General features: G+C 47.4%; 1 protein-coding gene across 1 annotated transcript in view; it reads right to left on the reverse strand.

Moving 5' to 3' along the window:
* Positions 1-9,028: 9,028 nt before the first annotated feature.
* The window catches only part of ABHD16A (abhydrolase domain containing 16A), a 41,844-nt gene continuing 24,541 nt past the window's right edge, over positions 9,029-26,331 (reverse strand). The window contains exons 11-20 of the mRNA XM_015420578.1: positions 24,146-24,195; positions 20,620-20,743; positions 18,568-18,672; positions 16,312-16,375; positions 15,135-15,191; positions 14,689-14,751; positions 12,855-12,931; positions 11,624-11,722; positions 10,809-10,855; positions 9,029-9,145 (exon numbers count right to left, since the gene is read on the reverse strand). Of these exons, the coding sequence (XP_015276064.1) occupies positions 9,062-9,145; positions 10,809-10,855; positions 11,624-11,722; positions 12,855-12,931; positions 14,689-14,751; positions 15,135-15,191; positions 16,312-16,375; positions 18,568-18,672; positions 20,620-20,743; positions 24,146-24,195 (770 nt within the window). The 3' untranslated portion in view covers positions 9,029-9,061. The remainder of the gene's footprint in view (positions 9,146-10,808; positions 10,856-11,623; positions 11,723-12,854; positions 12,932-14,688; positions 14,752-15,134; positions 15,192-16,311; positions 16,376-18,567; positions 18,673-20,619; positions 20,744-24,145; positions 24,196-26,331) is intronic.

Raw genomic sequence — 26,331 nt, forward strand, 5'->3', positions numbered from 1 at the left:
ATGCAAATAAGTTATGCTAATGAGTTATGCTAATGAGCTCCTGCACCTCTTTTTCTACAAAATGACTCTTGGTGTGATCACAACCATTGGCAGTCTGAGTAAATACTGACTTTGATGCACCAGTGGTCTGATTCAGTTATAAGGCAGCTTCCTGTGTCCACCACATTTCACTCTCCCTAAACGGCACTGCCGAAAGGACCTTGACTCACCTGCCTGCTAATGTTCTCTTCCAGAAGCACACGGCTAGCCCAAGAACCGCTACCAGATACAGCCCAGCCAAGACGGTTGCCCAGATCCAGACTTCAGTCCCTTTCGCATCAGGCTCTCCGGGCGCAGCTGCTGGAGTCCAAGGGGTGGAAGGGGGGAAGCACCAGAGAGCGGCTAAAGGGGGTAGAGTTAGCCGAGACAAATCTTCATGGAGGACTGGGAAGCTGCCTTGGGAATCAGAAACGAGTGAGGAGAAATAATGACCTGATTTGTCCAGAAAGGTGAATCAAATAACAGATGAACCAAATCAGTCAAATAACAGTCACTCAGAAATGTAGAAAAGAGCAAGAGTCCAGTAACACCTTAAGTGAGCAGTAACTCACGAAAGCGCCTACCCGGCCACAAATTTTGTTCGCCTTCAAGGTGCTACGGGACTCCCACTCTTTTCTACCGCTACAGACAGACTAACACGGCTAACTGTCTTGATCTGTCTACGCAGAGATGTGTACACCAGTGTGTTGCCATGAGTCTATCTTGTGCAGGCTCCTATGAAACTCAGGTTCTCGAGTCAGGGGCTGCTTTCTGCGTGGAGATGATCTCCTTTTGTGCTTTCCTTACCGATGCGCATGCAGAGGCATTTACAGTGGCGGGAGAACATCCATGCCAGGTATATTCGCTGTGCTTTCCCTCCGTTTCCTCTTGTGCCAACCACCTTCCTTTCCCCCTGCCACCGGAGTGTTTTTTGCCAGCTTTTTTGTCTTGTTACAAAATTGGTAATGGGTATATTGCTACTGCCCTGACCTGGACAGCCCAGGCTAGCCTGATCTTGCCAGATCTCAGAAACGAAGCAGGGTCAGCCCTGGTTAGTCCTTGAATGGGAGACCACCAAGGAAGTCCAGGGTTGCTACGCAAAGGCAGGCAATGGCCAAGCCACCTCTGAAGGTCTCTTGCCTGGAAAACCCTACAGGGTGGCCATGAGTTGGTTATGACTTGACGGCAACAAAACAAACAAACAAACAAAAATATTGCTACTACTAGGAAAAAAAGCCAGCAACTGGTGGGGGACTGGGAAATGGCAGGCGCAAGCAGATAGGGAAGGAAAATGATGCTACTCTGGGCAGGGAGGCCTGAAAATCCTGTAAGCCAATGTGGTATTGTGGTTATTGTGGTGGTTGTTGTTGTTGTTCTTCTTCTTATTATTATTTTATTATTATTATGCATTGTGTGTAGTATAGCTAGGAGATCCTATGATTGTCTGGCAGCTGAAAGTTTTAGCCTTATGCACCACTAGGTGGTGAGCTAGACTTATTTTTTGGGCTGAGAGAGTTCTGAGAGAACTGTGACTGGCCCAAGGTCATTGAGCTGGCTTCAAGTGGAGGAGTGCGGAATTGAATCCAGTTCTCCGGATCAGAGTCCAACTCTCTTAACCACTACACCAGGCTGGCTCTTGGTATTGCGGTGAGAGTGCCATCCTAGGATCTGGGAGACCCAGGTTTGAATCCCCACTCTGCCATGGAAGCTCACTGGATGACCTTGGGCCAGTCACTCTCTCTCTCTGCCTCACTTATCTCACAGGGTGGGTGCTAGGAGGATAAAATGGAAGAGAGGAGAATGATGTAAGCCACTTCCCCCCCATGGTGGAGAAAGGTGGTATATAGGAAGTAAAATAAATAAGCATATAAATAAAATTAAATCTGTATCTTCCCATCCAGAAGGTGGTGAACCCTGTTTTGAGGACAATTTTCCCAGAAAGTTTGTACCAAAGCAGGTATATGGAGGAACTCTGTGAGGGAGCGGGGGAACCTAGAAGGTGTAGGATTGCTTGAGGATGTTGTGTGGAAGCTAAAGTAAAAACAAACAAACTTCACTGCACTTTTGGGGGAGCATGGAGCTAAAGATTCATCTCGAAGCATTGTTATTCTGTTGATCACCAGTGGCTCGCAAGCCAGGACTTCCATTTTGTTCAACCCTTTATGACTCATTTGTTTGCCCTGCAAAGAACTCGCTCTTCAGTTCTGGAGTTCTTTAACAGTATCGAGCCCACAGAGTCAAATATAGACCCTGAAGTACACCCTGGAGCTTAAATTTCATGGCATCGCACACAGGATACTGCAATGATCTCCATTCCTCATTTATTAATGTTCAGGCCCAAGAGTTGTGCAGCAGATACAGTTCCACCTGGCAAATCTTCTGCCATCACTTATATAAAGGTAAAGGTTCCCTTGCTCGAAAGCCAGTCGAGTCCGACTCTAGGGTTGTGGTGCTCATCTCTGTTCAAAGCCAAAGAGCCAGCATTGTCCGAAGACGTTTCCGTGGTCATGTGGCCGGCATGACTAAATACCAAGGCGCACGGAACGCTGTTACCTTCCCACCGAAGCGGTACCTATTTATCGACTTGCAATTTCTTGCTTTCGAACTGCTAGGTTGGCAGGAGCTGGAACTAGAGACGGGAGCTCACGCCGTCATGCGGCACACTCGGGTCTCGAACTGCTGAACTACTGACCTTCAGTTCAGAGGTGGTTTGCCATTCCTTGCTTCCATGTCACAACCTTGGTATTCCTTGGAGGCCTCCCATCCAAACACTAGCCAGGGCTGACCCTACTTAGCTTCCAAGATCTGACAGGATGGTCGGGCTAGCCTGGGCCACCCAGGTAGATGCAGGGCTCTTTATGTAGCAGGAACTCATTTGCATATTAGGCCACACCCCCTCATGTAGCCAATCCTCCAAGAGCTTACAGAGCTCTTCTTACAGGAGCTACTGTAAGCTCTTGGAGGATTGGCTACATTAGGGGTGTGTCACTTAATATGCAAATGAGTACCTGCTACAAAAAGAGCCCTGGCCCATGTGGGAAAAGTCAGACCTTCCACAATCTTCTGTGCAGCTCTTAAACATACAGGGGCCCGGCCTACAATCCAACAGCACACGTCGCAAATTTACCTGGATCTTCCATCGTGTGTGGCTTCAAGCAGATTTCAGAGACCCACGTGGGATTGGCAATGGAATGACACTCCCACCGTCCCCAGACGACTGGTCGGATGGGATTCAAAGTGACATAAGAGCCGGAGTGACTCTTCTGAGCCCAGCGTCGCCTCCCCAGTCGCTCCGAGTTCAGCACCCAATAAAAGCCATCCGCTGCCTTCACCGATTGGCAGGGACGGCAGCTGAGTTGCAAAGAGGAGGGGTTGAGCCACTGTGAGGAAACAGTGAGATAGTTGTGGCATCCTGAAGAGTGAAGGAAAAAGGGGACTGTTAGAAGGATGGCTTGGCTGTGAGAACAGTTTTGCTGAAAACAGCAGCTTCCTCCTTGTCTTGGCCTGCACCGTCTAGTGCATTCTGAGAGAAACTTGCAACGTGATGATGTCAGCCACTGTGGTTTAGTGGGTAGACCACTGGGTTAGGATCTGGGAGACCCCAGACTGAGACCCCCCACTCTGTCATGGGAACTTGCTCGGCAACCTTGGCCAGTCTCCCTCAGACTAACCAATCTCACGGGGTTGCCATTGTGAGGGTAAAATGGAGGGGAAATTGTGCCGGCAAGCTGTTCTGGGCCCCTACTGCGGGTAGAAGTGGGCCATAGATATCTAAAGTAATTATAATTAGCTCTTATATACGTACCTGTTGTCACCTCCAGGACGGTGCGAGTTTCTGAGCCATTGGGGAGACGACAGACATAGGAGCCCTCATCACTCATGACCAGATTCCTGAGGAGCAGTGAGCCTGAGGACTGGTATACCAGGCGCTGGTGGAAACGAATAGGAGTCACATTGTGTTTGGTAGGGCCCCAGGTAATTTCCACACTCTCCCCACTGATGTCGGCACATCTGGAAGTCAGAGGGAACCAAAACCAACGTGCATAAGGACTATCTTCCCCACAGGGAAGTAGGACCTCCTCCCCAGAAGCACGAATTATCCTCTCTTGGTGAGCAGCTGATGAGGAAAAGAAACAAAAATTAATAGGCCCTCAACCCAAGCCCTGTTGAGCCCTGCCCACTGAGTGCTCCACTATCGTGACTAATTTTTTTCTGAGGGCCATCATTTTTGATGCCTCACATTCATGACTCAAAGCCTTCTCTTCACCTTGCTTGGCACTGGATGCTTCCAAGCCAGTAATCTTCAACTCCAGTCCAGGGCTGTCCTTATCCCCAACCTCTAGCAGGAGACCCATTTTAAAAATATATATATCTCTGCTCTCACATCTTGCTCAAAAAACAGAAAAAACCAAAACCGAACCCAAATCGACACACAGAAAAATAATATAGTGACAGGCGGAGCGTTGGTTGCTCTGACCCATTTATGGCTCCTCACTCACGAAGTGAAAAACCAGAGTTCTGGGTCCACTGATGTTTTCTTGATCTCTCAGTCTCCAGTCACCCCACTTTTTGATCTCCTCAGTCTGAGTTCATAAAAGAGCATTACCACCATATGCTTTCTTCAGGGCAAATAACGCCATCAGAATGCCAAGCAGACAAAGCTTCATGTTGTTTCACTTTCTTATGGTTCCTCGGTGTTCATTTTTCCAGAAATGACACTGCTCCTAGAAGAACCACGTTTTGAACATTGAGACAGAATAATTCATGAGGAAATTTCTCATTACAGTTTTTAAAGTCTCTCCCACAGAGTTTTTTTTCTTATAAAGGAAAGAGCAGTTTTTAATCACTTCTCACCAGACAGAGAGGAAAGGGATGTGGGATCTCTTGGTGGAGACACAAAGCTGGCTCACAGACCACAGGATTATTTTTGTCTGTGGACTCCCTCACTTCTAGGGACTGCTGGAAAACAATGTTCCCTTCCCAAGGTATTCAAGGGAGGGCCAGGAGAGGAATCTTGCTCGAAACACCTACACAGGTCCAAAATTTGTGTGCAATCTGACGTTGCCTACCAGAACAGCTAGAGAATAACCTCCTCCCCAAGGAACTATAACTAGAAGTTCCTTCGCCACAACATTAAGGTTTCCAAGTCTTTGGCCCCAAGCCAGGTTTTGGGGCTTGTTCTCAGTTTTACAGGTTGAAATCTGTTCCCATAAAGCTAATTCTTGAGCAGGGAACCAACTTTATGGGCACTTGAAAGATGTCTTATAAACCGAGGGCAGGGCTGCTAGACCCCCTTTTGGAGGTGGGGGTCCCTTCTACCAGGCGCCACCACTCCACCACCGATCAGGTGGCTGGCGGGGAGGGACTTACCCCCTGCCCCCAAAGAGTGAGGCCCAGCCGATGTTGCAGCAATGTTTCTGTGTCAAGATGTGTGGTATTTGGGCACGCTATGGTAGAAGCCAAATTTACCACGGAAGTTTTGCCCAAATACCAGTGTTGCCCCGACATCGCTGCGTGATGACATCACTTCCAAGTCACGTCAGAAGTGACCTAGACACATTGCTGCAACATCAGCTGGGTCTCCCTCTTGCTCCTGGTAAATCCTCCCCCATCCCCCACCAGTTGCCAGGACGCTCCTGGTAAATCCTCCCCCACCCCCCACCAGTTGCCTGGAGGGACCTGGCAAACCTGAGGGCCAAACTGCAGGTTACACGTTTCCCATGAGGACTTGCAGTTGTGTAGTAGCTGCGAGTTCCTTGTGAAAAATGTGTTTACAGGAACCACCGGGGACCAATTCTGACCAGGACCACAGTGCAGGGGAAGGAGAAGCTTCTGCCTTTGGGCTCAGGAAAACAGGGTAGGGGGGAAGTAGGAGCTCTTTCTCTTTCTGCGCTGTGGGCCCAACCAGAATTGGGCCTCTGCAGTGATTCTAAAGGGAGTTGTCACTGGGAACTTGAAGCTACCGTACAGGTGTGAGGGCTTGTGAGTGGGAGAAGGGTGCATAGGCAGGTGGGAGCATGTAAGTGTGGGGGAGGGCATGAGAAGGCCCCAGGGCCCCCATAACCTGGCCCTGGTTGGTGGCGTGGGTCAGGAGACAGTAAATGCCTCACTTAGAGGAGGTGGTCACCCTTGCCTTGAAGCAGGTAGTGCGGCACCCACTTTTAAAGAAAGCTGCTCCAGATTTGGGAGAGTCCAGTAACTACAGTTCAGTCTGAGATGCACCATTCTAGAGCAAGGTGATTTGAGTGAGCGGCAGCTGGGCAACTTTAAGGATTTCTGAACGTGGTAAGATTTTTTGAACCTGTTCCAGTCTGCTTTCAGGCCTGGTCATGAAAATGAAATGGCCTTGGTCACCCTAGTGGATGACTGTGCCAGAGATGGACAGGAGGAGCGTAACCCTGTTAATTCCCCTGGGGCTCTTGGCTGCTTTTGACACCAGTCGACTCGTCATGGTATCCTTCTGGACCACCTTTTGGGGATTGGATGGGGAGCCACTGTGCTGCAGGGCTTCAGTCCTACCTCAGAGGTAGGCTTCAGATTGTGGTGCTGGGGGGGGGAGGAGTCTGCTGCTCCACCCCTTGGCCACTTACCCTGCAAGGTTCCATCTTGTCCCCCATGCTTTAAAAAATCTCCATAAAAGCCACTGGGAGAGGTCATGTAGGAGGGCTTCTAATGTCCTGGCCCCACTGGTGGACCTCCTGATGGCACTGGTATTTCTGGCCACTGTGTGATACAGAGTGTTGGACTGGATGGGCCTTTGGCCTGATCCAACATTGGCATCTCTTATGTTCTTATGTTCATCTGGAAATCGGAACTGAGCTGCCATCAATATGCAGATGAAACACAGCTCTATGTTGACTGCAGTGGGTCATGGGGCCTCTATCGCTCCAGTTTTCTTCCTTCTACACTGGTTCACAATTAAAAATACGGGCATTAACCTTTGAAGCCATTTATGGCTTGTGCCAGGATACCTTGAGGACTGCCTCCTTCCATATGAACTTACCTGTCCTCCACGGTCATCTTCAGAGGCCCTTCAGACAGGTTGTAAGCAAAGAAAGGGTCTTCTTGACTATGGCACCAACATTTTGGAATTCCCTCCCAAGAGAGACTGGTCTGTCGCCCTCTATCATTGTCTTCTGCCAGCGGGTGAAGACTTATTTGGTTTGACATGCCCCCACTAACTCCCACTGGCCCTCCTCCCCGGTTGTGGTGTTATGTGTAGTCATAAGAGGATTGTAAGCTGCTTTGAGACTACTTTGGGTAGAGAAAAATGGGGTATAAAAACCAATTCTTCTTCAGTCTAGACACTTGAGCGCCCAGCCTCCTCTTCTTGAATGATAAACTTTACAGTCTGCAGGGCAGTTGAATTTTTTTAAAAAATAAACAAGTAAATGGCATTTTTTTTGTTCTAAAGCATTTACAGTTCCTGCTTTCTTATCACACCACTTACTATCTGTTCACAATACAAGCAGGAAGGAAAAAGCGAAAATGCTCTGAGAGAGGGAGAATTAAAAGTCTTTCCATTATCGAAAGCTTTCCAGGGAACACTGATGGTGCTCAGTTTTATTACTAAGATGACTTTCATCATGCACGTGGCTGTTTTATTGCACGTTTAATTGATCTCATGCCTGTTAAGGCGAGAAAATTGCCTTGCTAGATCAGATGAAAGTTCACCTAGCGGCAGCGCTTGGTTTCCACCAGCAGACAGTCAAGTGCCTCTAGGGGCTCACAAACTGGACGTGAAGACCACTAAACTGCAGGATATTTTCTAGAAGTATATATACAAGGCCTCTTGACACAAGAACACAGGGATGGCGGGGGGAAAATCGAATGAATGAATGAATGAATAATCCCCCCCAGCACCCATCTTCTTAAACTTTCCCATCCTTTTAAAAAAATAATCTTTTTATTTTTTCCAAAAAAGGAGAAAAATAATAACTTACAAGCTTTTCTTAAAGTATATCATTGTACAGAGTATCTTCTTCCATTAACCACCAAGTTCTATTTACATCGTAGTCTAGTTTAGAAACTTAACAGTGAGTGATTTCCCCCCCGTCTCTCTATAAGTTCCACATTGTACATTGTCAAAAAAGAGTAGGCTCATTCTTTTTGAATTATAACATAGCAATTTGTTTTCCAATTCAACCACTTCTAATAATTTATATATAAATTTTTCCCTAGAAGATTTTGTAATTTTCAACAACCAATATTCTTACTGTTATTACAACATATATGAAAGTACAATTCCGATTTAAAGGCATAATTATGTCTATTGTCTTTTTCAGTTATCAATCCAAATTCAGTATTTTCACTTTTTATAACCACAAACACCTGTCATATTCTTCTACCTTTCACTTAATCAGCCAAACATTCCCATTCTATTTACTATTCTAGCCAGCCTTAAGCACTTTCCTCTTGGCTTCCAGCTTATTTTGACCATTTACCTTCAGTCACCCAGTGTCATGGGCTTTCTCCTCATCCGGTTTCCTCAGAAGGCAATGTGGCTCAAGACGGATATAGTTGCTTGTAACTTCGGGCCTTTGCTCACAGAAGTAGCACTTTAACAGTCCCCTTTGCCATGAGCAGCAAGAATGTTTGCGAACATTCCAAGATAACCCAACCCCCTGTTCATAAGGCGTGCTTAGCCTCATACAGTCCACCTACCTAAAGACAAATTCCAAATCAGCATATCCCTAGCGGAACATGCCCACCCGTCCCAGGTCATCTCCTTTCAAATGTTATCAGAGGGCAGTTTAAAAAAAACACCACACAACACTCAGAAAGTATAAAAAATACCATCTTTTATTTTGAACCCCCTACAACTACGGGGGAGGGTCTCCTAGGATTAGAGGATAAATATTACAGGGGAGAGGATGCAAATTTACAGCGTGCGGGTGGGACCGGAAGAGGTGAAGGGTGGACGTACACACACACGCACACGCAAGGAAAGCAGATGCACTAGCCAGAAGGAGAGACGCCAATGCCGATACAGAAAGCCATGAGTGCGGCGGGGGGGGGGGGGGGGGGGGGGGGGGGAGTGATGCTATAAATGCCAAGGCAGGTGAAAGTCTGGCGGGGGAAGTGGAGCGCAGTGCGTCGCTTCAAAGTTCTGGAGGTGCTTCCGGGCCTGTGGGTATAAGAAGGGGGGGGGGAATAAAGATACCCTTATTTCACTTACAGCAATTAAATTTGTTGGGGGGTGGTTGAACCAACGGGGTGAAACAGCTCATTTAAAAGAGGACAGACCTCCACCACTGCCCAAAACCATACAAGCGGCTACTGGGTGATTCTGGAGCTGCTCTTGCTCCTTGGGAAGACTGCAGCTTCACAAGGCATGAAATGGCTTTTCAGCTAATTTCTTTTCTGGTGGGAAGCTGATACTTGTGACACACTGGGCAAGAAGCACGTGAGGCCTGCTCCTACTTATGCTCCTACAAGGTCTTCTCCCAGGAAGGTAAGAAATCAAATCCTGGCAGTGGTGGTGATGAGCTGTGTGCATCAGAGCCAAAGACTCATCTAGTACAGGGGCCAACCAGAAAAAGACACTGAATACCAGTGCTAGGAAGCAACAACGGGAAGGCCTGGGCTTCAGTGCCCGGTTTGTTAGCCTTCCAGGTCAACTCACTGGCCAGAGGATATTGGACTAGATCAGTGGTGGCGAACCTATGGCACGGGTGCCAGAGGTGGCACTCAGAGCCCTCTCTGTGGGCACATATGCCATCGCCCCAGCCAGGCCCAGACCATCATTAAAGTGTCGAATTCTCTGCCAAATAATTTTAAGTAAATGAAAGCATTTGGGATTGCTTTCCTTACTTTGTTTGGAACATCTTAAGTTAATGTATGAGTTGTTTTTTCTAAAGTAAAACTTCAGTATTCAGGTTAAACTGCTGTGTTGGCACTTTGCGATGAATAAGTGGGTTTTGGGTCGCAGTTTGGGCACTCGGTTTCTAAAAGGTTCGCCATCACTGGACTAGCTGAAACCCTGGTCTGACCCACTTGGATTACCTCTTGTGTTCACGAGAAGCAGAGACTGAAGACTGCCTTTGTAGTTACTTGGCCCCCCTCCGTCTGGAAACTTGTATTCAGAAGATGACATGGAGGTTCTTTCTTGCCATGTCTAATTGCCCTTGGAGGGGCACATCCTCCATGAATTAGGAAAACTTTTAAAGCGAACTACACAATGGACCCCCATCCATTAAGAATAGCCCTGGATGGGCTATGAAAACTTTGTCTGTGACATCTTGTTCACAAATGCAAATCACCACTGAGTTTGCAGAGAGGGGAAAAGTGATGTGCAGGTGTGAACATGACCCATTGAGCATTTACCTCCAGATAGTTTTAATTATGGTGGACTCTAAGCTTCTATATGGCTCGGGAAAGAGCAGAATATATCCCTTTCCTTGGGATGCTTCCGGTATTCCTGGATCAAATGCGGGGACACAAGGAATGACCCATGGTGTGTATGAAAAATTTACCACCATAATCTCTAGACCAGCGGTTCTCAACCTTCCTAATGCCGCGACCCTTTAATACAGTTCCTCATGTTGTGGTGACCCCCAACCATAAAATTATTTTCGTTGCTACTTCATAACTGTAATTTTTCTACTGTTTTCCGATGGTCTTAGGCGACCCCTGTGAAAGGGTCGTTCGGCCCCCAAAGGGATCGCGACCCACAGGTTGAGAACCGCTGCTCTAGACTCTTGGCTGCTTTAACAGGGAATGGGGGAGGTTGAAGGATCTGGAACTAGAGAGATGTGGAAAAACAGATGCGCTTCCTGTCAAAGACTCACCAGGAATAGTGCAAGCTGCCGTCTCCCTTCTGGAGTCATGTCATCCCCTGGTTTGGAGAAGAATAAGGGAAGGGGTTAAAGGGACTGAAGACACAAGGAAGGCGGAGTCCTAGGACCCATTCCCCAACATAGCCTCACTTGCCCTCTGTATCGTGTTTGCTAAAGAGTGGCAGCTACCTCTTCGACTTGTAACCTGATTTATGGGACGCGTCCCCTTCATTCTGAGACATGTTATCCCGTCTGTTCTTCCCAGGCTGTTTAAGGCACTTCAATATCACTTTCTGATCCTATTTTAAAAAAAAATGCTTGACCCAGCTTTTGGGTCAAGATCTCCCAGTCCTTCCCTCCAGACCTTAAAACCACATTGGCCCACTGGTCTCTCCCGGACCCTCTGGGCAGTAAAATCCACACATGCCCAGCATTCTAACCCCCAAGACGCCCCCTCACATTCTATCATCCTCAACCACTGACCACTCAACCTCTTCGGTAACAGTGAGCTCTTATCCAGCAGAGGGGTTCTAACCCATAGTCGCAATAATAATCTTAAGTCACGGAATTCTCTGGCTTCACTGGTCAGTGAAGGGAATGAAATTTAGAATGGACCAACCCAACGGGGTGGGGGAATAGGACGGCGGGATAATTTCCTCAAGAATAACCAAACTACAATATTACCCCCATCTTCTAGTTTTAACAACCAACATTTCTCTGACGTTTCTGCCGGCCAGACCCGGCTCTCCTGCTCTGGCTTCCACAACCCATTTCCACCCCTCATGACCCCCTCCTGTTGACGCCTCTCCTCCCCACACGGGGCTCACCAACACTCCAGGGAAAAGAGTCGCCATGCTCGGCCTTGTAGGACGTCAACACGGACAGGCACCAGTCGTCTTCCACCTCGTAGCGGCTGTAAACGGAGGCTGTGGACATACGGGAAAGGGTTGACAAGGCAGTCGAGCCTTGTGAGAACTGACCGGCTCGAATGCCAGCGGTGGTGGGGATGGCCCGGATAGCCCTAGGGCCAAATTACCTCAAGCACAAGGCACCACATTAGTGCACCTGGGGGACCAGAGATTATTTGAGGGGACGGGCTGAAGTGGAGAGAAGCGGAACGCTTTCTTCCACCCACTACTGGTTGTGGTTCAGTAGCCCCCCCCTTCCTCCTTTAGATCCACCCACTGAGCAACGTCCTGACATGGATGGACCAGGGTAGCCTGATCTTGTCGGATCTCAGAAGCCAAGCAGGATCGGCCCTGGTTACTTCTTGGATGGGAGACCACCAAGGAAGTCCAGGATTGGTAAGCAGAGGCAGGCAATGGCAGACCACCTCTGAATGTTTCTTGCCTTGAAAACCCCATGGGGGGCGTCACCATAAGTTGGCTGCGACTCGGCGGCACTTTCCACCACCCACCAAGTACCACCCATCCACCTACCTTCAAACTCAGAATTAAGGGGGCAGGATTTCTTTCTTGGGCAGCTGGTGTCTGGCTCCTTCGCAAGCTCAAAGTCTAGAGCCTGTCATGTAAGACAAGCCTACCTCTACTTCTCTGGGCAGCCTTTTGAGGACACGGCCTCATCTAAAGCTTCTGGAGGTACCCCTGTTAAACTTAATGCTGGTATACTGAACTTGGGCCTATAATTCCACCGTTCCAGTTCCCGCAGGGCCTGCAAGACAGAGCTCTTCCACCAGGCATTCGATTAAGGAGCCGTGCCTAATAAGCTTAATTAAAACCCTGTGCCCTAATGCCACCACCTGTGTTCTCATGCCCGTGCTTCCCTGGCATGAACCAGACTGAGAGTCAGTCCTAACATATATGCTGCCTGCAGTCCTTATTATGATCGATTGTTGCTTCGCCACGGTTATACGAACTGCCTACTAGCACTTAAAGATAAGTTTTATATTAATATTTGTTCTGTTTTTAACTGTTCTAACATTTTTATGTAAGCCGCCCAGAGCCTGCTTCGATGGGGAGAGCAGGGTATAAATCAAATCAAATCAAATCAACAAATAATTCAGCATCACCATTGAGAGGAAATGTCTGTAGGTGTTACCTTCCTCCATGGGTGTGGACGCTTCCAGCCACTCCCGTACGACTCTCACCCCTTCCTCAGCCATGACCTTTGGATACCTGGGGTAAGGGAAATGCATTGAAACAGACGCCCGTCACCTATTCCTTTCTCTCCAGTCAATCATAGAATCATAGAATGTTGAGAGTTGGAAGGGACTCTGCAGGTCATCTAGTCCAACCCCCCTGCACTCTGCAGTCAAGTTTGGGATGCTCTAATAGTACTGCTGCCCTCCTAGAAGAAAGATCTTCAATTAACCCGGTGTATACCGGCGGCAAAGAAACGTGAGCTATGCATCATAAAGCCCTTGGTTCGAAACCTTGCCTCTTCTATCAGCTCACCAGGTAAGCGTATGCAAGACACTTTCTCCGTGGCCCCCTTTATCTACCATATGTGGATACATAATGCTGATCTACCTTGCGGATTATTACTAGGTAATGGTTTGGCTCCTGGATGATTTTTCCATGGGCCAATAATTCTGCTTGTGAAGGCCGATTTCCCTGCTCTCCTCCTGCAGCAGCCCAAAATGCCCCCCCCCAACTATTTCTTGTTGTCCTCTTCCCCCCCACAATAGGATTTCAGAAGGCATTCCAGGCTGCCGCGGAAGAGGGGAGGGGGGAAAAATCATGGCCTGCAAGTGGAAGTCCTTGTGCCCGTGGAAATGCTGGTCAGGATCTAACCCGATACGTGACGCATTCCGAACGCTTTGAAGAGTGACATAAACGCTGTGGTTTTGTGGTTTTTCCTTAACCTAGCCTTTCTTCAAGACACCAAGCCATGTCCCAGAACGGCCGCTCTGGGCTGTGCTCTAGAAAAACCATTCAAGGGACAGCAATGCAAGGACCATCCTAGATAGAGCAACTGTAGATCTGTGTGGCAGGACTGGATTGCCACCAAACCTCTATGACGTGGAAGAAGCACAATATGACTAATATACAAGGGAAGCCAAATCCTGTGCTTCCCTCTTGCTTCATAGAATCAGAGGGTTGGAAGAGGCCCTACAGGCCATCTAGTCCAACCCCCTGCTCAAGGCAGGATCAACCTAAGGCATCCCTGACAAGTTTTTTCCCAGCTGCTTCTTGGAAACTCCCAGCGAGGAGGAGCTCACCACCTCCCTAGGCAGCCGATTCCACTGCTGAACTACTCTTATTGTATACAGTTTTTTCTTAATTATCCAGATGGAACCTTTCCACCTGTAATTTAAACCCATTCTTGCGAGTCCTATCGTCTGCTGCTAACAGGAACAGCTCCCTGCCCTCCTCTAAGTGACAGCCCTTCAAACACTTCAAGAGAGCCATCGTGTCCCCCCTCAACCTCCTCTCCTGTACACTTCCCTATCCACAAACCAATCTGTCATTCTTACAGATGTTACTTGGCTGGAAGTAAGCCATGCCAAGAGATGCTTAATAAACACAAAACACGGTTCCTGCTCCAATTTCTCCCTCTCATTGTACCTTCCCTTCATCCTATTGCGTTATAAGGCATTACCTGGGTAGGATCAGGCCAAGTCACATCCAGTTTCATCCTACAATTGCATCACACATTTACCTGAACTGTAGTAACTTCAGAAGCAAGTCATTCCCTCTGTTGGACATTATATCTTCAGGAAGCTCTCTCAGCCCCACCCACCTCACAGGTTGTCTGTTGTGGGGAGGGGAAGGGAAAGGAGTTTGTAAGCCGCTCTGAGACTCCAAGTGAAGGGCGGGGTATAAATCCAATCTCTTCTTCCTCTTCTTCTATTGCGTTATAAAGACATGACCTGGGTTGGATCAGGCCAAGTCACATCCAGTTTCATCCTACAATTGCATGACACATTTACCTGAACTGTAGTAACTTCAGAAGCAAGTCATTCCCTCTGTTGGACATTATATCTTCAGGAACCCTGAAAATTCAGGAGAGGGCAGAATTACGCAATGTTAGGCGTAAAGTACCGTATGCATAGTGGTCAGTGGACCTTGAGGCAAATTCTTACTCTGCAATAAGCTCACTGGGTGACCTTAGGCCGGTTACTCAGTCTAGTTTACCACACAGGGTTCTTGTGAGGACAAAAAGGGAGGAGGGAGAGAGAAAGAGAATCCATGGAGGAAAGGTGGGGCAAAAATATATAGATCTATAAACACAAGCAGACAGATTTTACTTGGGTCATCCATGCTGGCCCTCATCTAAAAGCAACCCTCCTACATCAATATTCTGATTGTTTCTACTATGGCTGATTCAGCTTAACCATGTTTTGTGGTTACTCTTCTCAACTGACATTTTACTCACGTTGTGGTAATGATCTCGTCTTTGGTTCTGCGCACCAGTAACACGGGACCCTGGTACCTGAAAAGGAGACCATGATAAGATTCATGCTTGGTTATGAAGGCACTCCGCAGCTTTTACATGCTCAAACCTGCTTAAGCTTCAGCAATAAGCTGCTTGGATAGAAAACCTGGGCTGCGAATCAGGCATAATCTGCCCAAAGCTCTTTAGCAGAAGTGTATGGCATCAGGAAATAAAATACGTTAAGCAAATAACTCACTGGTTACCTCAAGGAGGGCTTGGGTCCTATTCCTGAGAAGGGCCAAGAAACTGTGTTGTGTTTGCAGTCACACTGGGGCAAGTTGCCAGATTTTAAATGCAAATGGTCTGGAAACTCTCTCAGAAAGCTTAACTTTTGTTTCAAAGAGGACGATATTTCTGGAGGCTCCAACAAAAAGCATGAGTATCTATGAAATGCTCTCTGTATTTGAAAAAGTGTGCTTTGCACACGAAAGCTCATACCTTGAATAAACCTTTGTTGGTCTTAAAGGTGCGACTCGGACTCTACTGCTTCAGACCAACACGACTGACTACCTGGATTTACTGAAAGTACTGTAAACTAAAAACTGGCCTAGCGCAACAGAAGCCAGGGAGAGTTTCCAGGACGGGCTTCAATCCATGAGGCCATCTGGCTACAGGTTGTGCCTAGTACTCCATGAGAACCATCTACATTGTAAGTGACAGTTTTGTTTTGCCATGTACGGTGAAAGCCATTTCCCCTCACAGGTGCTGGCCAGGCCCCTGGCCTATCTCATGGCCTCGACTCAAAATTATCTCACCCTCAATTGCTGGTCCCTGGGAAAATGTTCCCAACTTGCCATAAATCAAAATTTGCAGCAAAGCTCATCTCACACTCTTCCTCCTCCTGCTCCTCAAGGATCAAAAGATAATTGGAGCTGTTAAGAGATTATTTTGAAAGACCCTGTTCAGCACCACCTGCTGGCCTCTTAGCTGATTTTTTCACCGATATGCAATGAAAAGTATAAAAGTATTACTTCGTGCTATTCTCTTCTTAGCCCCACGGAATCCGGCAACTTCTATTCTGCCCCTGTGTCCATCCTTACAGGCTAACGTTTTCCTCTACAATTTCCCAATGTTCTCCTCTACAACACCTCCCCCCCATTTATTTATTCTTGCTTACTTGCAAAGCTGTTCTCCGTTGTTAAGGTTCAAATATAGTCTCACTGTTCTGGTAACCAAACCTCCTGTGAAGGGAAAACGAATTATCTCAGTCAGCCTGTCAATGAACCAAGGCCACCTCACAGCTGTCAAAACAATCCCCTTCTACTGCCTCAGAGCATCTCCTGCTCAACTGCTCCTGAGGTACCTGTGGTGCAGCCGAGGTGGCAAGAGGCCTGGGAGCTAACGGGAGCCAGAGGCTACTGATGGGCCAGTCAGCCATTTGGAAAGTGCTTCCGTGCAACCCCCATAATAAGTGAGCCAGGGTGGGTGCTGGGGAGTGAGATTTACTCTGTCTACATAGGACAGGTGTGGGGACTTTATGACACAGAGGCAACCCGATCCTAATGATAATAACCTGGCGGCAAAGGAACAACAGGGACCACAGCTCAAGTGCAGAATACAGGCTCTGAACAGGTACCCCTGAGGTTCACTCTCCGGAACCTGTTTATGGGCAGTAACCAGACACGTGGCTTTTTTGCTAGTGGCCTCCTCCCACCCTTTGGAATGCCCTTCAGACCTGGGGCTCCCAGATCCTACTGTAACCCTCTAGCTGTTGGCAGAGTTCAGGATAAAAATCCAAGTCACGCTTTGGAGTTTTGCTTTCTGTGAATTTACGGCAACAGGATTATGCAAAAAGATTACAACTCACTGCAGGCCATTAAGGCAACAGAGAGACCTTCGGAGCACAAGCACTAACACATACCACTACACCGCAGAGCGAGGAAAACAACAATAGGCTGAACTGCAAGAGAAAAGCGTTCAATAAACCCTAAACACTAGAGAATGCTCCACAGCTCCCCCTAGGGTACAGGTGGATCAAACTACTCCTCCATCAACATTCGCAGGAATCAAGACTCCTAGCAGGCTGTAGCTTCTCCAACACTAGCTGAGACACCACACTGGCTCTTCTGCCCCGGCTTTTAAAATGGCCTTGGCTTCTTTTTATTGATCGTTTTTTAAAATTTACTTGCTCTACTGGCTTGGCTTTTTTTATTTGGAGATTTGCTTTAGTGTCTCATCGTGGTCTCGATTAGTTTTATCGTGTTTCAGTTGTGAGCCACTGTACGTTGCCTAGAGGGGCGACGTGCAAATTTCCTAAATAAACAAACCTCCATTTACAGGATGGCAGGCTGGAACACCTGGGAAAGGTGTTTGCCCAAGACCAGGGAGTCCCCAACTCAGGTAGTGCCAGTATCTAAGGAGAGAGGGGACTCGGAAACATCTCATGTGTTGCTCACCATCAGCACCCTTTTCCAGGTGCTGCAAAAAAACCAGAGCCTGCATGAGGTTATCAGCCTTTGGTGTGAGCTGAAGGACAGGAACCAAAGGGCTCTGGCACTCTTTCACTTGTGTTGCCCCAGGCTTTGAAATCACCTTTCAATTTAGGAAGGTATCCAGGAACATCACAGATACAGTCAATTTACTGATCTATCTTGGAGAAATAGACTGAAAATGTACTTGGGGAGTTTGTCCATGAACCAAAGAAGTCTGTTTGCTGCTTTGGGTACCACTGATCTCCTTGCAGGGACCAAAGGGCTCTGGCACTCAGCTGGTGCTCTTTCACTTGTGTTGCCCCAGGCTTTGGAATCACCTTTCGATTTAGGAAGGTATCCAGGAACATCACAGTGACAGTCAATCTACTGAGCTATCTTGGAGAAATAGGCAGAAAACGTACTTGGGGAGTTTGTCCATTAACCAAAGAAGTCTGTTTGCTGCTTTGGGTCCCACTGATCTCCTTAGCCGATTATCTGTCTCATGAATATACGGAGCAGTCTCCTGCTAGCTACTGACTATGTGGACCACACACACGAACCCACAAAGCTTAATCTGAAAGGCAACTTTTCAAGGCAACTTGTACAGATCGGGACAATGTGAAAGCAGCAGCCTGTCCGCTTTGGAAAAAAGCACAACATTACGCATCAATTCTCCTGTACACGGCAACCTTTGAATAGATCTTTTTTTTTTAAAAAGGCTCTCAAGAATTGACCCTACAAAAGACCACACACACGAACCCACAAAGCTTAATCTGAAAGGCAACTTTTCAAGGCAACTTGTACAGATCGGGACAATGTGAAAGCAGCAGCCTGTCCGCTTTGGAAAAAAGCACATTACGCATCAATTCTCCTGTACACTGCAACCTTTGAATAGATCTTTTTTTTTAAAGGCTCTCAAGAATTGACCCTACAAAAGAGTGTACATTTTTTCTTCCCCTTACTCCAGCTTTCCGGCATGACCTTGAGGGCAAGAGGAACGAGGTCGTCGAAGGAGGCATCCAAAACAAGGGCACTGACGTCTGGGTATGACATGGCTGCCCAAGTGGCTGTGGGTTAAAAAAAGGAAAGTTACTGTATGATGTCATTTATTTAAGAGATAATGTTTATTTATAGGGATCGGCACAAACCAGCTCACGAGCAAAAATTTGGCACCAACTTGGCCCGGTTCGTAGACCCCCAAACCAATGTTCGGGGAAGGTGCCTTCCCTGAATATTTAGCAGACTTTTGTCTGGTTCGGTTGTTCGGGGCCATTTAAACCTAACAGCTGAGTGGTGTGTCATTTCACTGGCTGGTTTCACTTCCCCCTCCTCCGAAGTGAAGTGAACTGCTGAAATGGCTGCCAGACATTTAAACCTAACAGTGGGGTGGCTCCGCCTGTCAGCTTATAGGTTTAAATGGCTGCGAGCCATTAAACCTGTGCATTTTGCTTGGAAGCAAAAGGGACAGGTTACCCCCCCTTCTCACGGCCATGGAAAGGGTGATCTGAACTGGCTGGTTCGGTTTGGGCATTTTTTTGCCCAGTTTGGGAGCTGCCCTGAACTGCAATTTAGGTTCATGCCCATCCCTAATTATTTAGAAGGCTGTCTAAAGTGGCTCATCCACCTCTTCTTAGAGAAAAGTCTTTCTGAACACCAGCTACCCAAGAATCTTTGACTGGAGGGATCCCAGGGATTGAAGCTGTGACCTTTTGCCTGGAAGACACATGTCCTGTATGTGGCCCCTCTCATTTCTTCAATAGTGCAGGCTTGGAGCTCCTTGTTTGCCCCTGCTTGGAGCAGAAGTCTTGCACTGTTTAACATGCTGTAGCAGAAGTGAGCACTGACTCACGAAAGTTCATACCCTGCCACAAATTGTGTTAGTCTTTAAGGTGCTACTGGACTCTTACTCTTCTCTATTGCTAGAGACAGACTAACACAGCTACCCATCTTGATCTAACATGTCAAATACTTATACTTCATTTCAGATTCCTACAATCCTAGTCCTATTACATTGTTTATTAGCGGTCTTCTTGTCCTACTGATTGTATTGACTTGCATTATGTAATCTGCCTTGAGTCTCAGTATTATTATTATATGGCATGGTGTGTAGTATAGCCAGGAGATCCTAAAATTGTCCGGCAGCCAAAAGTTCTAGCTCTTTAGCATTATGCACCACCAAGTGGTGAGCTAGACTTGTTTTTGAGGCAAGAGATGTTTCAGAGGTGGGTTGCCATTGCCTGCCTCTGCGTCACGACCTGGGGATTCCGTGGACGTTGTCCATCCAAATACTGGCCAGGGCCGACCCTGCTGAGCTTCTGAGATCTGACGAGATCGAGCTAGCCTGGGCCATCCAGGCCAGGGCGGAGTCTCAGTGAGAAAGGAGGATTATAAATATCATAAACAAATAAGAACGTTATCAGTAGACCGGGCTCCATATTAATTAGAGTAGTGGTCCTCAAACAGTGGCATGGGTAAATGTACTCCCTGGAAAAAGTGGGCCTTTTGTTTTTATCTGGTGGAGCCCAGCTCTTTGATAGAGTGACTGGTGGGACGTTAAACAGGAAAGACTGAGAGGCACTGAATTAGAGGGTACAACAATGTTTGATGGCTTCCCTACCCTGGGCTCCAAACATCCTCTGGCCATCCCCACTTCTGGATCTGCAATTCCAAAGAGGCAGGCCTGCTTCCCCCCAAATGATCCTGCCTCCATTCTGCCCATCCCCAAATATGAAATGAAACACTTCTCACATTCCCGGCCACATCCCTCCTACCTGCTCCCTGCACCTGAGCTGCCAACAGGCCTGGAGAAAGATGTCCTGACCCTTCAATAGAGGCTTAAAGTGCGGATATGGGCAGCTGAAGCTTTTTGAGGCACGCATGTAAGTGACACCTCCCATTAAGCCTCTACGGAAGGGATGGGCCATTTCTTTCCTCTGGGCAGCTGCCCCCCCCTACCCACACCCTCCAACCCTGCCAGCCCCCCCCAAGCAAACAAAAAAAATTAATTTTGGTACCTGTAAAGCCCCCGATGGACCAGGCGTAGAGGATGATGTCTTCTGGGAGGAAGCCCAAGTGGTGGATAGCATACTGCATCACCACATCCATAGCATTGGCCTCGTTCTGTGGCAGTGGCGCTCCCTGAGACAGGATGGGAAAGCAGTCAGCGCGAGGACAGTCTAGAAGCAGAGACGCTTGGGAAAGGAAGGAGGTTCCATTGTGCCCCAGATCTCACAGATCCTGCCTTCCTCTGCTTTCCTAAAGAGAGTCTCTTCCCAAACAAACAGGTTCATGGAGCGGGGCCACAGCTCACTGGAAGAGAACTTGCTCTGCACGCAGCTCAGTCCCTGGCATCTCCAGATAAAACGATGAGGTAGCAGGTGGTGTGAAAAAGCCCTCTACCAGAGACCCTGGGGAGCCACTACCAGCCACAGCTGGCAAGTCTGACCTTGATAGTCTCAGTTCCGCAGGGCCTGCAAGACGGAGCTCTTCCGCCAGGCCTTTGAGTAGGAGCCGCCGCCACCATTATTCCACCTTCGTCCCCTATGCACTGCGTATGAACATCATGACTGCCTGGCCCCCATCGGGGGAGCGAGGCGCCTGGGCACGGTTTTAGATGACAAGACCTTAGAAAGTAGTTGTGGAAGTTAAGAGCTATCCATCTTGGCCCAATTGTTTGCAAATTTTTATTGTGTTTTACTGTAATTTATTGTTATCAATATTATTGTTTTTAATTATGTATTGCTGTTTTAACCTTGGCACATGGCGCCCTTGTGAGCCTCCCTGAGCCTTCGGGGTAGGGCGGGATATAAATCCAAATATAAATAAATAAAAATAAATAGTCCAATGGCTGGACTCAGCAGAAGGCAGCTTCGTGTCTCTAGCATCTTAGTTGCCTCTTTTTAATTTAATTTTTTTAATTGAACATCCCATCAATTAACAGTGGGTTACAGAAACGAAAATCACAACGATCAACCAACTATTGCATCGAGGGAATCACATCCCTAGCACATAGAAATTCTAAGACTGGTTTGCATACTTTGTCATATTTAGATAAAGGAACTATCACATGTAAGTTCCCCCCAAAAGGATTATGCATAATCCTACCCATCAAAAACTGTCCCTAGATTTTCTGGTATGATTTTTTGAGCAAGGGTCCTGTGAGGGATTTCCAGTTCCTGGCAATGACCAAGCAACCAGAAGCAACCAATGTAGAGACAAGAAACTTGGTATTTTTATCAGGCAAGGAGTCAGCCCAGCAACCCAGTAACATATCATTTGCCTCTTGAGATCAGGTCTTGCTTCTCACCTGTCACTTCTGCCCAGTAGCCACCACTCACCACACTGGGCTTAAGTTATAAATACTATAGGATCCCTTTCCGGGAGGGAGGCGGGGTCAGCTGACAATAGCTGTGGACCTCCTGATGGCCCCGCTGGTGGACCCTCCTGATGGCACCTGGTCCTTTTGGCCACTGTGTGACACAAGAGTGTTGGACTGGATGGGCCACTGGCCTGATCCAACATTGGCTTCTCATATGTTCTTATGAAAACAGTAACACTTGGCATAGTTTATGGAGATGGCAGCAGTTTGAGAATCTTTTCTGGGGGAGAGGAATCCTTATAACATGTGGTGGGACCCTGCACAACGCTCTAGAGAGATTCCTCAGCAAACACAAGTCTCTCCCTGCCCCCTCCCATAGAAATGTACAAGTTAATAGTTTATTCTCCTCCCCCCACATCATACACAAACAGCGCTTTGTTATTATGATTAACCCCGACATGCCAGAACCCAACTGTAATGCTGCTGTGCTGCCTGTGCGCACCTAAACAAATCACAACGAAGATGCTGCCTGCTTTGCCACACCACTCACAAATAAAGATTTTTGAACATTCGGGCACTGAAGAAAGCAAGATACATCACACATATAACTTCTGGAGAGTTGGCATAAACATTTCCAAAATATATATTCCTCAGGGCTACTACCACCCTTGGGAGAGGTACCAGAAGGAACATGAACTACCTCAGGGAAGTGGCTGTAAAATTACTTTGATTCTAGAACAATGATGGCCACAAGAATACTCTGGAGAGCTGGCATAAAAATTTCCAAAGTATATATTCCTCAGGGCTACTCCCACCCTTGAGAAAGGTACCAGAAGGAACATGAACCATTTCAGGGAAGTGGCTGTAAAATTACTTCGATTCTAGAACAATGATGGCCACAAGAATAAACAGCTTTAAAAAGGGATTTGATAGATTCATGGAGGAGAAGTCTATCAGTGGCTACTAGCCATGGTGACTGAGGGGAACCTCCACATTCAGAGGCACTAAGCCTCTAAATCCCAGAGCCAGGAGGCAACATCAGGGGAAGGCCTCGGCCTCTATGCCCTGTGGTTGGTCCTCCAGAGGAACCGGTTGGCCACTGTGTGAGACACGATGCTGGACTAGATCAACCACTGGTCCGATCCAGCAGGGCTCTTCTTATGTTCTTAACGGCTGGGGGTGGGGGGTACGTTCACAGAACTGAAGCATTCGGCAACTCCTGATTCAAACTCTGGCACGCAGAGTGGATGAAACATATGTGGGTTCAACCTTAGCTGAGCATCAAGCCCCAACCAAAGTTTCTTGCAGAGCAAAACTGAAGAGAGCTAGCTCACTTCTTCAATATCTCTGGCTTCCGTGGCACAAACTCTCTTAACAGTCTTGCGTCAGACCAGAGGTTTAAACGGTAATAACGAATTAATGTGCTTATTAGTAATACTTGACTTGGCTTAACTGGCTTTTAGCATTTCTGCACGCCAAAAGACTTTTAACGTCTGCGGCGTGCCCCCTATAAGCTCCCGGCAAATCCTCAGAAAGCAGTTATTCCTGGAATTACGAGCACAAATCAAGGACTCAGAGTGCTCGGGTGGTTATAAAAATCTGTACCACCTGGGGAGCAAGTGACTTCAGAGCACTGGAGACAGCTGCAGCAATCGGAAACAAATCCAGTTGACATGTTCCCCCCTGGACTGGGAACAAAACTGTTAGGTATATCAAGCTCCATTCCAGGAAGAAGGGAGAACTGGAAAACGTGCCGAAAATGGTAACCAAGAGGTGACAGATGCCCCCTCCTTATCATGAAAGGCGAATGAGCTGGAAACTTACAGGTTCAGAGACACAGTCAACTGGGTGTGTGTGTCATAAGAGATTTATAAAATTGTATATGGGGGAGGAGATGCATTTTCTCCCTCCCTGAGGCACCCTATGAATTTTATGGGCTTTAGATACAGGACAGAGAGAACAGTATTTGTTTAGATGCTTACACCCTTATTTTCACCCCAATGGGGATCCAAAGTGACTTACAACACCTTCTGTTCGATCCTCACCTGGCGACGTCGCTTAAAGCTGAGAGGGAATGGCTGGCCCAAGGTCACCCAGGAAATATCAATGGCACTGGGAAGTTTGAACCCTGGGTTTCTCAGATCTCAGTCCAACAACTGAACGGTAATTTACTTGCAAAAGAGATGGACATGGGATGTAGCAACATACACTGGACCACTCACCGTGCTGCCTGCAAAACCCGGGTGGTTCCATCCGAGCACAGAATATCCAGCTAGAAGACAGAGATGAGGGAGTCACAATTAACCACAAGGTATCACATATTCAGAAGTGGTTTGTGCCCCATCTTTTCCAAGGTTTCTGAGAAAGCAGAAGTTCGGTACATAAGCGGGTCACCCTGCTTCCTTCCTATCTAAGGCCAGAAGAACCCTTTCTGAGGAAATAGGAACTTAGAAAAACTGAAGATGCCTGCCCTGTATCATTTCCGGTACTGAGGATCAATGGGTAGAGAGAGAGACTGAGACGTGCAGCAGGATCGGATACCCTCTTTCTTTCAAGGAGCTGTGGAAAGCAACCTTGGTCTCTCACCCACTCCCACCACACCTCAATACTGAGGAATTTCTGAATCAGTGAAAGAGATCCTCTTAGCAAGGCCTGAGTGTGAAGTTTGCTCCAGAGTAGTCACCACTAGGGATTCATGATCGGTATATACCAAGCCAAATAAATACCCGAAAAATACCTTATTAGTATTTTTCAGTTATTTATTCAGCCAAATACAGGTCAGAGCCCTGCCCAAATAAAAGCCAATGTTATTCAGCTTTTATTTGGGCATCGCAAGTGAAGGGAAAGGATTTAAAGTTTAAACTCCCCCTTCCCCTCCCAGAGTTGGGTAGCAGCTGCGGTACAACTCCAGACAGAAGGGAAGGAATTTAAAGTTTAAACCCCTCCCCTCCATGGAGTCGGGCTGCAGTTGCGTCTGACTCCAGGAAGAGAGAGAAGGGGTTTAAACTTTAAATCACTACACTCGTCGAGTCAGCTCCGCATGATGGCGAGTGAAATTCTCCATTATACCCTACAGGGATTGTTCCCATACGATATAATGGAGCCAAATATGTTTGGGATTCCCAAATACTAACCCGAATACCAGTACAATACTGATACTGGTATTTGGGGATATTTGGGAATGCCAAATATTGTTGGGTCCCAAACACCTGAATCTGAATAGACCCGAACTTTTTTTCTTGCACACCCCTAGTCACCACTAGCAGACTGTTTACTTTCAGCTTAGGAATGTGGCTTGGACTCCTAGCTTTAGGGGGAAAAAAGAGTTTTAAATGAATGCCGCTTAGGACCCTGGACTCTGAAGGCAGAGACACTTCCTAGCAGCCCTCATTCCTTAGAGCTTACCACAGCCCATATGTTTCTACAAAATGACTGTGGTTGTCAGAAACTTGATCACTAACACAGGGTACAACAACCCATTATGCTGGCCACGGGGCAGCCACTGAAAAGGGAAACTCCACGCAGAGGCCTCCTCAACCCCTTCAGGTAACATCTAAGCAGAGTTACCTGTGCTGCTTTGCTGGCCTGAACCTGAAAGTCATTTTCACCACTGGTGTCACTTCTGCTAGCAGACTGTAATTTCCCACCTTCTCCCCTCCTGACGAAGTCCACTGAACTCCCCGACTCCTCAAAATGCCCCAGAGGGGCACAAGGGACCCTCAAGAGCAACACAGCAGGGAACAGAATAAAGTTTGACTCCAGTGGCACCTTTAAGCCCAACAAAGTTTAATTCTGGGTATACGATTTCATGTGAAGGCAAGCTTCTTCAGATACACTGGAAGAGACTTCCTTAAGCCATATATATCTATGTCTATATGTTTGTATGTATGCATGTAGGTGGGGTGGGGGGTTAGTTGCCAGGAAGGGTCAATATGCATAAGTAACTGAGCGGTAAGTATAGCTAAGAATGGATTAAAGCATTCAGTCTTAGCTATACTTATCGCTCCGTTACTTACACATCTCTAACTAGCCCTTCCTGGCAAGGAATCCCCCCTCTACCTATATGTAAGGCTTGAGGAAGTCTTTTTGCAATGTATCCGAAGAAGTGTGCATGCACACGAAAGCTTATGCCCAGAATTAAATTTGGTGGGTCTTAACTCAAACGTTGATCTATTGCTTCAGACCAACATGGCTACCCACCTGAATCTATAGCAGGGAAGAGGAAGGGAAACTGAAATAGTCTTCTGCTGGTAGAAAACAAACTTTGGATTCAATCCACCGCATTTCCCCCCAGGTGGCTGTCAATGAGGCGGAATGGGACCAAGGAAGTTCTTGACCATGCCATCCCAAGCCAGCCAGCACACCTAAAAGTTACAGCGATGGCTGGGGTGGGTGGGAAGAACTCAAC

Source organism: Gekko japonicus, unplaced genomic scaffold (genome assembly GCF_001447785.1).
Source record: "Gekko japonicus isolate JY-2015 unplaced genomic scaffold, Gekko_japonicus_V1.1 scaffold753, whole genome shotgun sequence".
Taxonomy (NCBI): domain Eukaryota; kingdom Metazoa; phylum Chordata; class Lepidosauria; order Squamata; family Gekkonidae; genus Gekko; species Gekko japonicus.